This window comes from Cricetulus griseus, chromosome 9 (genome assembly GCF_003668045.3).
Source record: "Cricetulus griseus strain 17A/GY chromosome 9, alternate assembly CriGri-PICRH-1.0, whole genome shotgun sequence".
Lineage (NCBI taxonomy): Eukaryota > Metazoa > Chordata > Mammalia > Rodentia > Cricetidae > Cricetulus > Cricetulus griseus.
This window is the reverse complement of record NC_048602.1, coordinates 4,720,266-4,734,094: the sequence shown is the minus strand read 5'-3', so window position 1 is coordinate 4,734,094 and position 13,829 is coordinate 4,720,266. Positions and strand designations below refer to the sequence as shown.

The 13,829-nt window shown below is 54.7% G+C and overlaps 2 protein-coding genes across 3 annotated transcripts in view; one reads left to right on the top strand and one right to left on the bottom strand.

The window, feature by feature from the left end:
- The window catches only part of Lgi4 (leucine rich repeat LGI family member 4), a 30,117-nt gene extending 20,009 nt beyond the window's left edge, over positions 1-10,108 (top strand). For both annotated transcript variants that reach the window (XM_035449226.1, XM_027431100.2), the window contains 6 exons: positions 1,969-2,040; positions 2,151-2,222; positions 2,457-2,626; positions 6,189-6,353; positions 6,436-6,941; positions 8,012-10,108. In XM_035449226.1, coding sequence (XP_035305117.1) covers positions 1,969-2,040; positions 2,151-2,222; positions 2,457-2,626; positions 6,189-6,353; positions 6,436-6,941; positions 8,012-8,326 — 1,300 coding nt within the window. In that variant the 3' untranslated portion in view covers positions 8,327-10,108. The remainder of the gene's footprint in view (positions 1-1,968; positions 2,041-2,150; positions 2,223-2,456; positions 2,627-6,188; positions 6,354-6,435; positions 6,942-8,011) is intronic.
- On the bottom strand, positions 9,865-12,845 carry LOC113830948 (FXYD domain-containing ion transport regulator 3). Its single transcript, XM_035449228.1, has 7 exons — positions 12,806-12,845; positions 11,378-11,410; positions 11,267-11,290; positions 10,445-10,519; positions 10,317-10,353; positions 10,020-10,057; positions 9,865-9,884 (listed from the first exon to the last, which is right to left on the bottom strand). Exons 1-7 carry the CDS (start codon positions 12,843-12,845, stop codon positions 9,865-9,867), a joined length of 267 nt encoding a protein of 88 aa, XP_035305119.1.
- Between the last annotated feature and the right edge of the window lie 984 nt (positions 12,846-13,829).

Here is a 13,829-nt window from a genome sequence, read left to right as displayed (position 1 = left end):
GCTGTGTGACGGGGCTGCTGTGATGCTGGCTGGTGGCCTGGTGATGCTGCCGTGGATAACCGTCCGTAGGGGGCGGTCCCTTGTCACTGATGAAAGGGAAGTGGTGTGTATGCAGAAGTCTATTTCCTGCCCACCAGTTCCTGAATAGCCGACATGGAGACTTAATATGAATTATAAATGTGCAGTTGATAGCTCGGGCTTATTACTAACCAGCTCTTACAACTAAAATTAACCCATTTCTAGTCATCTACATTCTGCCACGAGGCCTAACCTTCCTTTCAGTGATGGCTGTGTTACTGCTGATGGAGTATAAGGGCTGCTAACCAAAATGGCTGCCACAATAGTGTTGGTGTTATTGGGGATATCTATTAGGTGGGGTTTGGGGCATGTTAGGAAAGTTACAAACTCCTCACTGGGGGATTCTAGGCAGGGGCTCTACCACTGAGCCACGCCCCCAGCCCCTCACTGGGGGATTCTAGGCAGGGGCTCTACCACTGAGCCACGCCCCCAGCCCCTCACTGGGGGATTCTAGGCAGGGGCTCTACCACTGAGCCACGCCCCCAGCCCCTCACTGGGGGATTCTAGGCAGGGGCTCTACCACTGAGCCACACCCCCAGCCCCTCACTGGGGGATTCTAGGCAGGGGCTCTACCACTGAGCCACGCCCCCAGCCCCTCACTGGGGGATTCTAGGCAGGGGCTCTACCACTGAGCCACGCCCCCAGCCCCTCACTGGGGGATTCTAGGCAGGGGCTCTACCACTGAGCCACACCCCCAGCCCCTCACTGGGGGATTCTAGGCAGGGGCTCTACCACTGAGCCACGCCCCCAGCCCCTCACTGGGGGATTCTAGGCAGGGGCTCTACCACTGAGCCACGCCCCCAGCCCCTCACTGGGGGATTCTAGGCAGGGGCTCTACCACTGAGCCACGCCCCCAGCCCCTCACTGGGGGATTCTAGGCAGGGGCTCTACCACTGAGCCACGCCCCCAGCCCCTCACTGGGGGATTCTAGGCAGGGGCTCTACCGCTGAGCCACGCCCCCAGCCCCTCACTGGGGGATTCTGGGCAGGGGCTCCACCACTGAGCCACGCCCCCAGCCCCTCACTGGGGCGATTCTAGGCAGGGGCTCTACCACTGAGCCACACCCCCAGCCCCTCACTGGGACATTCTAGACGAGTACTCTATCTCTAAGACACACCTCAGCCCAGCTGTCATGGTTTTTTAAAATGTTGCATTTAACCAGGGAGGGAGTGGGTGGCTGGGGGGGGGGACGACACAGTGCATGTGCCATGGTCCACTTGTCGTTTGTGGGAGCCGATCCTCTCCTTCCACAGAATGAGTTCTGGGGATCAAGCTTGAGTTACCAGGCACGACGGTGCCTGCCTTTACTGCTGAGCCATGCTCCAGGCCCGTTGTGAGTTTTGACAGTGTTGTTGGGTCCGGGTTTCCCAACGATGATGAAGCTGCTGGCATTTATGAAGCCACTGATGGTATGAGTGTTGGTGGTGACGGTGACGCTGTAGGTGCCAGAGGAGTTTGCCACAACGATGGCAGCGTGGTGCCATGGCAGCAGCCTTGGTTCTGGTCATGACTGTGTGATGCTGGTGAGGACACTGTCTGTGTTGCTGGTGTGGGGTCTGGCAATGGGTGCTGATGGGAGTGGGTGGAGATGCCAGCACGGGGGTTAATGGCAGTTATTGGTCATGAGCTCAGTGATGGCAAGAGAACCGCACACATTGGTGCCACTGATGTGCGTGGTGATGGTGGCTGTGTTTATGATAAACTTGACAACGACCATAGAGCCAAGACCTCGGCCTCTGTGAGAGTGGCCCTGGTGAAGAATGGTTCCTTGTGGACATTCAAGGTGAGAGAGGAAAAAGAAGCCCTTCTGGTGGCTTCCTAGCGCCGGTTTCTCCAGCACTGTGGGCCTCCCCCTCACCCCCTCCCCCTCACCCCTCCCTCTGTCCACAGCTTCATTGAGGACAACAAGATTGGCTCCATCTCCAAGAACGCCCTGAGAGGACTCCGCTCCCTCACACACCTGTGTGTATTTCCACAGCCCAGTCTCCACCGTAGGCACCCGACCCACCATCCCTCAAGGCCATAGCGTCTCCTGGCCACGGCTGACACTCTTTCTTCTCCCGCTCCATCAGAAGCCTGGCCAACAACCACCTGGAGGCTCTCCCCAGATTCCTGTTTCGAGGCCTGGATACTCTGACTCATGTGTGAGCTCAGGCTCGGGGGCGGGGGCGGGGGGAGTGGAGGAGGAGGAGGATGGGTGGTGGTGGTGGTGGTGTGTGAGGGGGGCTTGGGAATGCTTACAGGGAGGGAGACCTGGGCCTCCTTTGGCTAGCACGCACGGGCATGCTTTGCCTGTACTTTCCTGTCACTGGAGGGTGTCATCCTGCCCCTAAGCCACGGAAACTGGGACACAGCTTCTTCCTGGTTTCTTACCCCAGGGACCTCCGTGGGAACCCATTCCAGTGTGACTGCCGAGTACTCTGGCTGCTTCAGTGGGTGCCAACAGTGAATGCCAGTGTGGGCCTGGGAGCCTGTGCAGGCCCCTCGGCCGTTGCCCGGATGCCGCTCGATCACCTTGACCCTAAGAAGTTCCAGTGCAGAGCCATAGGTGAAGGCTTCCTTTCCTCTCCCCAACTCCTCCGCAGTGGGCGGGACCGCAGGGCTTGGAGGGGTAGCCACAGGGCTGTGGAGATACCCTTCCTGAGCCTCAGTTTCCTCATTTGTAAAGCAGGCATGTGGAAATTGGTGGCGGATGTCTGTGAGGATTAAACTCGGGGTGGTATTTTTCTTTACGTTTTGACAGGCTCTCAATTCACAGACAAGGCTGGCATTGAACTTGTGACCCTCCTGCCTCCTTCACCTTCTGTGCGCTGAGGGTGCAGGCATGAATCACAACTTGGCCTCTGCACAGCTTTCGATGCCAGCCCTGGGACAAGAGGCTTTTATATTATCATTGTTGTTGTTGTTTGTGTGTGTGTGTGTGTGTGTGTGTGTGTGTGTGTGTGTGTCTGTCTGTCTGTCTGTCTGTCTGTCTGTCTGTCTGTCTATGTATGGGTATGTGCGTTCAAGTGCAGATGTTAGGTCCACTGAAATTAGAATTCTAGGCAGTTGTAAACTGTCCTACATGGGTGCTGGAAACCAGAACTCCAGTTCTCTGCAGGAGCAGCAAAAAAACAAAAACAAAAACAAAAACAAAAATGCTGGCTAGTAACCCAGAGCATTCTCTCCAGCCCTTGTTTGTTGCTTTTTCTTGTTTTGTTTCCTGAGACAAAGCCTCACTATGTAGCCCAAGCTGGCCTCAAACTTGTAGAGGTCCCTTGGTCTCAGCCTCCCGAGTGCTGAGAACTGAGGATGGCGGGCAGCGCTTTGCAGGGCTTCCAAGAGGTTTTCCCAAGCATTCACTGGTATGGTTAATATGACAGTTTAAATATCCCTCCCTGGCACCCATTTTGTGCTGGAAGTTTTGGGTGCCCTCCCTCTTCCCTGGAACCTGTCTTCTTTCAGCTTTTCCACAAATACATATCGTGACATTTTTCTGCGTGCTGAATCGTGCAGGAGGACAGCAGTTATTCAGCAGGCTGGCCCTGGCTTTCAGGAGAAGGCAGCCAATCCCAAACAGTCCACAACAATCCCTCTGAAATGAGGGGGCACAGGCCAGGGTGTCCCTGGGGAGGGACACGATGCCAGAGTTGGGAGCCACAGACAGAGTCTGTGGTAGGCGTGAGAAGGTCAGGTCTGGAGAAGGTATTAGCATCTGAGGAAGCCCGGAGCCACCAGGGAAGCCGAGGAAGGGAACAAACAGCAAGTGATATGGTTTTCGTTTAGGTTTGTTTGTTTTTGTTTTTGAGACAGGGCTTCTCTGTGCAGCTCTGGCTGTCTTAGAACTCACTTTGTAGACCAGACTCTGGCCTCGAACTCACAGAGGTCCACCTGCCTCTGCCTCCCTGAGTAAGCAGATTAAAGGCGTGCAACACCACTGCACGGCTTCATTTACATTTTAAAACATGGGTGTGGGGGAGTGGTGGCTGCGTGTATCACACACACACACACACACACACACACACACACACACACACACACACACGCACGCACAGAGGTCAGAGGACAAGTGGGAATCGATTCTCTCCGTGCACCAATAGGTTCTGGGACTGAATTCAGCTCCATCAGACTTGGTGGCAAGTGCCCTTACCCAATGAGTCATCCTCCCCTCCATCCCCCAGCCCAGGAAGTGCTGATTTTTTTTTTTTTAAGATTCTGCATTGTAGTACATACTTGCCTTGCAATTCCAGTACTGGAATGGCTGAGACTGGAGGATTGTAAACTTGAGCGTAGTGGAGGCTACATGGTGAAGTCCTACCCCAAAAAGCAAAATGAGATTCCCTTTGTGTGACTGTCCCCTGTTTTAGTGTATTGTTTCAACCTTGCCATTTAGGAACAGAGCCTGGTATATAGGATGACAACACCAATGTAGTCACAGCCTGGGCCTCTCACTAACAACTTGGACAGTGAATTAAAGAACCTCCTGGGTGGGTGGGGGGGAGGCCAGGGGCTGGGGAGATGGCTCAGTGGTTAAGAGCACAGACTGCTCATCCAGAGGACCAGGGTTCAGCTCCCAGCACCCACACAGCAGCTCACAACTGTCTGTAACTCTGAGATCTGACACCCTCACAGCGACAGGCATGCAGGCAAAACACCAACGCACACAAAATAAAAAATAATTAAAAAACGAAAACAAAAACAAACTTCCTGGGCCAGAGAGATGGCTCAGTGAGCAAGAACCTGGGTTCAATCCCCAGAGGCCACATGAGAGAGAGACTGGCTCTGGCACTTGCCCTCTGACCTCCACACATGTGTCATGCGACCTCACACATAAACACAAATGGGAGCAGACGGCCTGTCTTCTGCATGGGTGGGGAAGCCCCTTGTTGCTGCCCTTATTTTTATGGTCAAGTCAGGTTGTGACATCTCCATGTGCTTTTGGGTGTGGCAAAGCAGAGGTGAAAGAAGCCAGGTTTGGAGAAGTTGTGTTCACACAGCGAAGTGAATATCGCACTACTTGTCTGTCGTGAACTTATCATGATATCTGGGGAGCTCGTGAGTGGGGGGGTTCTGGAACATCCTGTCTGCGCTGTCTGATGGTCATCTCCCTGCTTCATGGAAAAAAAAAGTGCCGTGTGTGTGTGTGTGTGTGTGTGTGTGTGTGTGTGTGTGAGAGAGAGAGAGAGAGAGAGACAGACAGAGAGACAGAGAGAGAGACAGAGAGAGACAGAGACAGAGAGAGAGACAGAGAGAAAGACACACACACACACACAGACACACACACACACAGAGATACTAGGGATTAAACTCTGAGCATTCCACATGTTATTCCAATACTGAGCTACACCCCAGCCCCTCACTGGGGAATTCTAGGCAGGGGCTCTACCACTGAGCCACGCCCTAGCCCCTCACTGGGGGATTCTAGGCAGGGGCTCAACCACTGAGCCACACCCCCAGGCCCTCACTGGGGGATTCTAGGCAGGGGCTCTACCACTGAGCTACATACATCCCAGCTTGCTTTTTACTTTTTGGTTTTCAGATAGGGCAACTATTAAGTTGCCAGGACTATCCTGAACTCCTGCATCCCAAGTCAGGCCTTGAACTTTTATGCCTCCTTCTCCTTAGTAGCTGGGTTGACAGGTTTGTCTTCTGTGCCCCAGCTCCAGCTGGGGAGGATGAGTGTTGCTGGCCAGCTGGCTGCCTGAGCCACTTATCCTCAGGTCTTCATGGTAACAAAGTGTAGCTCGCAGGAATGCTGCTGTAAGTTAATTGAGTAACTAAACATGCTGTTTGATCTGTTTTGTATTTTTGAGGCAGGATCACACTATGTAGCCCAGGCTGACCAGCAGCCAGAGATCCTCCTGCCTCGGCTTCCCCAAGGCTGCCATCACAAGTGTGTGCCACATCTGTCTAAGACAGTTTCCAAGCGACTATTTGATGAGGCACACAGCTTTGAAAGGAAAGATGTTCACGTTTCTGAGAGTTAACACATCCATAGGCAGAAAGGTTCCATTCCATTGGTCCTGATGCGGTGAACGCTACGAATTCCCATTTCAAAGATGGGTTAGCCAGGGCTCAGCAATGAGGCCCCCTGCCCACCCCCAGGCACCTGACTCTCTTGCTGCCTCTAGAACTGTCCTGGCTCCAGACTGTTGGGGAGGCGGCACTGAGCGTGGAGGCCTTCTCCTACCAGGGGGAACCTCACATGATCCTGGCACAGCCCTTTGCTGGTCGCTGCCTGATCCTGGTCTGGGACTATAGCCTGCAACGCTTCCGGCCTGAGGAAGAGCTGTCCGGTGAGCTCCCCTCCTGTCCTCACCCCTTCCCTCCTGTCCCCAGACTGCCACTGAGCCTGACTGTGTCCCACTCTCCCTACAGCGCCCTCCGTGGTGTCCTGCAAACCTCTGGTGCTGGGCCCACGCCTCTTCATATTGGCTGCCCGCCTGTGGGGAGGCTCGCACCTGTGGTCTCGGGCCAGTCCCGATCTGCGTCTGGCCCCAACGCAGGTCCTAGCCCCTCAGCGACTGCTGCGACCCAATGACGCTGAGCTCCTGTGGTTGGATGGGCAGCCCTGCTTCGTGGTGGCCGATGCCTCCAAAGCCGGCAGCACCACTCTGCTGTGTCGCGACGGGCACGGCTTCTATCCACGTCAGAGCCTGCACGCCTGGCACCGCGACACCGACGCTGAGGCCCTGGAGCTGGACGGCCGCCCGCATCTGCTGCTGGCTTCGGCCTCCCAGAGGCCGGTGCTCTTCCATTGGTTTGGTGGCCGCTTTGAGAGGCGCACAGACATCCCAGAGGCCGAGGACGTCTATGCCACCAAACACTTTCAGGCCGGTGGAGACGTGTTCCTGTGCCTGACTCGATACATTGGGGACTCCATGGTGAGCCTGGGGGCAGGCGGTGGAAGCCAGGCCTGATCACACCTGCTCACCCTCATTTGACAGGGGGCTGGACCGCTGTTTCCGCACAGCCTCTCACTGGCGAATTCCAGGCATGGTTTTGATCCATCACTGAGCCTCCCCCACAACCCATCCCTCATGAATTCCAGGCGAGCAAGCCCCCCCCCCCAAGCCACACTCCCAGCCCCTTTCTAGTGAATTTCAGGCATAAGCTCCACAGCTGAGCTGCAACTCCCAGCCCTCAGCTGCTGAGTTCTAAGTGAGAGCTGGCCTCCTCAACTACAGCCCGAGGCGGAGACCCGGAGAGGGTTTTAATGATGTAGTCCAGTCTGGCCTCAAGCTCATGATTCAGCCCTGTGCAGGCATAACAGGAATGTGCCAACATGACCTGCTCCGCTGAACTTATTCTACTCGGCTGAGCTTGTCTCTGTAACTCTAGAACATTCTAGGGAGATAGTGAACTCCGACCACACCCTTCCCTTGGGATGCTACACCCTCGAGACTGAGCTGGTGTTAGATCCTGTTCACCACCTCCGGGGCTCTCTTTTCAGAAAGAGGCACAGTCAGGGACAGACCCCCCCCAACTCAGTTATTTGAGGGGTCTCCAGGGGAAAACAGTGGAGCTAAGAATGGGTGTCAGGGATCAGGCTGGAGAAGGTGGAAGCTGGGTCGGGGTGTGGCCAGAACAGATGGGATGAATGTAAAATCAACAGACCATTGCTGGCGTGGCACCTGAAGGAGACAGAAAGGTCTGGAACAATGACCTGCTCTGAGCAGATAATGTTGTCTATGCATTAAGAAAGCTGCTGGGCATCGTGTTGGTGTTACAGGCTTGTCATCTCAGTACCAGGGAGGCTGAGGTACAAAGACTGTGAGTCTGAGGCAGTCAGCACCAACACGACTCTCAAAAAAAAAAAAAAAAGAAAAGAAAAGAAAAAGAAAAAAAAATCTACCATGTAACTGAGGACCTACAGGCTCATGTTAGGACTTGAGGCTGACAGGCAGGCCCAAGGCCCCTGACCCAGGCTCTAACTAGCTTTCCCACCCTGCAGGTCATGCGCTGGGATGGTTCCATGTTCCGCCTGCTCCAGCAACTTCCGTCTCGAGGGGCCCACGTCTTCCAGCCGCTGCTGATCGCCAGAGACCAGTTGGCCATCCTCGGCAGCGACTTTGCCTTCAGCCAGGTCTTCCGCCTTGAGCCAGATAAAGGGATCCTGGAGCCACTGCAGGAGCTGGGACCCCCGGCCTTGGTGGCCCCCAGAGCCTTTGCCCAAGTCACCGTGGCGGGAAGGCGCTTTCTCTTCGCTGCGTGCTTCAAGGGCCCCACGCAGATCTACCAGCACCACGAGTTGGATCTCAGTGCCTGAGGCTCGGCAGGACCCTGGAAGTGGCTGTGGGGCTGGCAAGGGCTTCCTGCGACATCTGGGTACCCTCTCGGGCCTGGCCTCCTGGCCGTCACAGTCAGTCCTGTGCGATGCTATCCAAATCTATCAGCCTGGGTCAGGCTTAGCCTACCGTTTGAAGGATGGGCACCCTAGGGGCAAACGGGAGGAGGTCCCTCTGCTCCCAACAACGTTTGGGGCCCTGGCAGTCTGAAGCCACATTTTGGCTGAGGACAGGTGCTCCCATAAGCAACGACTTGGGAGCTCAGCCTGGAGCTGGGATTACAGAAATCAAAAGAGCAATCTGCTGAACTCTAAGAGGTCTGGATATCCCACCCTCAATGACCCCTTGGTCCTGCTTGTACCGAGAGAGAGCTTTCTTTTCCACTCAAACCCAATCTGGCCACTGGCTTTCGTGGAGGAGTACGCATCTCTGTGACGTCACAGTTGCTGGGCAGTTTCCGGGCCTGGCACTTTGCTGCTTGTGCGCATGTCTGCTGCCAAAGGCTGATCGTTTTGTTGTTGTTGTTGTTGTTGCTTTTACGCGTGCGCAGAAAAAGTGACGCGGCAAAGATGAGTCTGGAGGTGCCGAAGAAGGCCCTGGGTGGGCACCCCGTTCCCAGAATGTGACCGGAGCAAGAACAGAAAGTGTATCCGTTCAATAAATGCCCTGCGCTCCCGACCTGCCCGGTCTGTGGGCTCGTGGCAGGACAGTCTTGGAAATGCTGTTGAGTGGTAGGTGACGATGGCCCTGGATGGGACCCTGGGCGAGAACTTTGCTTTGAAAGTTTTTAGGCATTTCCCGGGGTGTCACATGGCATCATTCTGGAGGCCCTGCTATCAAGGGTACTGGCAGTCTCGGGTCTCATGTGACCACTGTATATTGTTAGGGGTGTCCTGGGGACTTAAAGGCTTCACAGGGACAGTTGGTATGTGGAAAGATCTCATGATAAAGTGAGGTCTCAGAATGAATGAGAAGGCCGTTGCAGGGGTGGGTGTGCGGCTAAACTGAGTGGCCCCAACATGCTAGGATGGATGACCCTGTTATATGGTTATTCTCAATGAGATTAGGACTCTTTTTCACGCCCAGAAGTGTCCCTAATTTACCACTAGAAAATCTCAAGTGACAAAGGAGGCTGCCCACGGATAGAGAGGCAAGTCTCATGCCCACCATCAGGCCACGACACACGGGTCTAACTTTCAAGACTTGGCAGACAGGCTTCTGCACGCAAGTGCCCACCTTCATCAAGGACCCCCAGGCCCACTCCAACATCTGCCCACCTCCTGGGTGCCTACAGCCACACTCTAGAATGCACGCACAGTCACTAGCTCACCTGAGCACGCTGTAAAATTATTTTAGATTAAAAAATGAACAAAGAGTCTGCTACCATGCGAGGGGTAAGATGAGGCCCCGGGCAAGGCAGAGTCAGGAACAGACAGGACAGCCATCTCGAAGTTCAGGTCCACTTCCAGAGCCAGGACCTGGGCTCAAAGGCATCCTGTGCTCTTCTGCTGGTTCATCTTCAGCAATTGTGAGCAGAGCCTGGTAAGGGGACCGGGTCAGCTTTGCAAGGGTCTATCCAGTCCCTTCTCCCCCGTGCAGGCATATTCCCACCCATTTACCACCACTTGTGACCCTTGCCCTATCCCCAACCACCAGTCATCCTAAATGTCTTACCTGGTGTGATGAGAGGTGGCCCATCCCCTGGACGGTGACTAGAAAAATAGAAGTGATAATATACAAATAAATCCCTCATTTGTCCTCAAGTCTCAGCTTGCCTAGCTATACGGTTTCTTGGCTGGTTTTCCACTGTAGGTTTGTACAAAGCTAGGGACCAAAGCCTTCTTAGGATAGTTTGCATGAAGCCAAGCCCAGAAGACCTCAGGGCAGAGCCCCCAGGCCTGTGCTCTCTTTGCACAAGGCTTAGCCCTTTTGGGCGTGCCCAGAACCCGTCTCGCCCAGAACCCGTCTCACCTGGGCTTCTGGCTGAACTTGCATTTGCACCTTCCACCTGTTGGAGACGGATGTGGTCAGAGGGAGGAACGCAAGTCCCTGCCCTGTTCACCCCCCACCCCCCCGCCAACGGCCCCTCCTGTACTCACTCAAAAGGACTATGATGCCCACGGCACAGAGAATCCCTGCACAGATGAGCCCGCCGACTCGGAGGTTGTACCAATCTGAGAGGGAAGCAGAGAAAATGTCAAAGACAGCCTATGTCCCCCACCCAGTCTATCTAACTTGAGAGCAGTGAAAGGGAAAAGCAAAACCCCAGCCCAGTAGTGCGCACATTGCCGTTCCTAACCAAGTAAACAAGATATTCCATGTCCATTCAGGGACAGAGAGGCCATCTGAAGGGAAAAGATCAGTGTGGAGACAGGAAGTCAAGATGAGGGTCTTTAGAGAGAGTGACCAAGCAAGGGCTCTCTGAGAGGGTCCCACTGGAACGGAGATCTGCAGGGAGGCAGAGGTGGCCCTGAAGACACACGGAAGACAGTGGTCCAGGCAGAAGAACCAGCAGGCGCACAGGTCATGAGATCGGCGGTTGCCTTCTGTATCTGAGGATGATAGCTGGAGCAGGGGTGAGGGTCCGTGGAGAACGAGAGGGCAGGGGGCAAGCGGCAGGGGGAAGTGGAGAAGAGTGGGGTAGAATTCCCTACCTTGTCTGGGAAAAGTTTCATGACCAGCATTCTGGTGTTTGGTCTAAACCTAATGCCTCTTGTGGACTGGACTCAGTCCTGTGTCTGTCTTGAATTCCCCCTCACGGCTATTCCTGTAACCTATCTGGATGTTCAACCACCCATTTCCCACCTTCTCCTGTCGTGGTCCCTGGGTCACTGTGAACTGTCAGTCACCCTTGTGTGGGCCGCTTGGCACAAAATAATGTGTGGGACTGAGAAGAAGAGAGGAGGGGACACGGTTCTTACCATAGTAGAAAGGGCTGTCCTTATCTGCAAAGAGAGACAGGACACACCCATGAATCCGAGGCGCCAGCAGGGTCTAGGGTGAGGGGGGTGGAGGGGTGGGCTCTGACTCACCTTTGGGGTCATTGGCATCCAGAGAAGGCAGGCCTGTGGGGGCAAGTAAGGACAAGCGATGACTATGGTGGCCCTAGAAGGGCCCTCAGCAGGATCCATGGAGGTTTGTTGCCTGAGGGAAAATGTTCCATGTGGAGGTGGGGGAGCAGCCCCACCTCCAAAGTGTACAGGATCTAGCTGCTGGCTAGTCCCACCTGGACACGCGCCTTCATGGAGATGTGGGCTCACTCACCCACTCCTCACCTGTGAGTCATGCCAGCATTTTGCCACCGGAAACCGATCCTACTCCGGGTACATTTTGGGACTGTTTGAGTGAATGTTTCCAGAGGCTCTGCCCTTCCAGGTAGCAGATGGTCTCTGTTCCCAGGACAGCTTTCTCCACGCCAGCAATGCCCACAGCCCACAGCCCTCACAGCCACACCCCACAGTTAGCAGGGCCGCTGACCTCTTTGAAATAACGCACCGTTGGCAACTTCTATTCATTCTTACATTCCTTTCCCAAACAGAATGAAACTTGTGTCCAAAGAATGGTAAGGTAAAAAGCGGAAAAGCAGGGGTGGTGGTGGAGAGAGATGGCCCAGTGGTTAAGACGACTGATTGCTCTTGCAGAAGACCCGAGTTCAGTTCCCAGCACCCACATGATGACTCCCAAACATCTGTAACCCTGGTTCCAGGGGACCTGACACCCTCTTCTGGCTTCCACAGTCACCAAGCACTCAAACGGCAAAACTCACATATGCATAAAATAATATTTTTAAAAAAGTGGCTAGCTCCTCAGAAATGATGCCAAAAGCCATCCCCTGGCTGCCACACCCCAGGCACACAGACATAAGCACACCTGCACACATAATGAACGCACATAGTCATGCACACACAAAAGAGGCCGAGGGGGGAAAGGAGGAAACACGACAGAAGCAAGGGCCAAGGATTAAATTCTGGCTGAAGCTTGTTCAGCTTCGTCCCGGGCCTGAGTTCTGCTAAAGGGAGAAAAACAATGCTTAATTATATTTGAGGCATGAATGCCTGGGGCCCACTCCACCCAGGCCCTGCCATATTGTTGTTCAAACATTAACGCATTGAAGCCTCACGAAGGCCCTATGACTATGTGCTGTTCTCTGTGTTTTCAGAGGAGGGGAAACTGAGGCTCGAGGCATTCCAGTTACCTGCTACATTGCTGCTAGGGTCCTAGGCACAACTGGGAAGGCCATGTAGGGAGGCCGTGGCACACAAGAGTACCGGGCCGAGCCTTTGGCTTGCTGTCATCAAAAATTAAATGGCATCTCCCCACATGCACGAGGCTGCGAGCATGTATGTATGCATACGTACACACACACACACACACACACACACACACACACACACACACAGCTTGTCACCACACAGCTGAGAGGTCCAAGGGAAAGGGCAGCTTGGTGGCCTGATACCCACCTGCTAGGAGGACCAACAGGCTCAGAGCGACCTCTTGCATGTTGCAGCGTTGATCTAGAGGAGTCCAGAGAACAGAACTTTAGCGGGGTGACCAGGACGCAAGGCCCCGCACCTCTGCTTCTCTATCCCACCCCGCTGTTCACCAGGAGCACAGCCCAAGGTCCAGACAGGAAGGCTGGTAGTGACTGGTGCTCACTCACAGGCTGGGAGATAAGGAGCCCCAAAGTCAAGTGGGGGCTGGGTGAGAACTCACGCTCCACAAAGGAACAGCCATTGTCATTGTCATAATGAATCTGTTCTTGGAGAGAAGAGGTGGAGTGGTGTTTTGCTACGTCCGGGCCGGCCTTGAATTTGCCATCCTCCTGCCTCAGCTCTCCAAATGCTAAGGTTAGAGGTGCCCACCTCCACATCCAGCTTGTCACCCCTATCCGTATGATGGGGAAACTGAGGCTCTAAGAGATGAAAGCTGATGGCCAAGATCACTTGGTCCAGAAGGCAGGGTTTCAACAAAGCCTCGTCCCTCACTAGCTGTTCATAACTCAGAACTGTGAGGGCCTCGGGGTGTTTTGGGGAGTAGGGTGTCAGGAGCCAGGTGGCAAGAGGCCCGGGTTCCGGGAGTGGCTCCCACAGACAGCTTGGAGCCTGCCCAAAACACGCTGCCGGCTTCTCTCTGGGGCCTGAGCAGATTCCCTGGGCTCCTGGGTGGGTGTATGGCAGAAATGATGCCAAGTTGATGGGGCGTGTGCAGAGGGGGATCCTGGCTTTAGTCTTACCCTGTCTCCTGCCCCACCCTTGGGTCTGTCCCTTCAGACCCCACTGGGCACTCTCTCAAGTCCAATCTTTGCCCCCTACCCTAGCCTTCACCCTTGACTAGGCCTCTGCGCTCGCTCCGTATTATCCCAGCTCTTGGCCCTGTTGGGCTTCTCTCAGCAGCAAACGCTCCACAGTTCCCCAGTGAGAATCACTCAGCACAGGGCCCCTTCCATACAGCGCTGGCCTAATAGTCTGCCTTTCCGTTACCCTA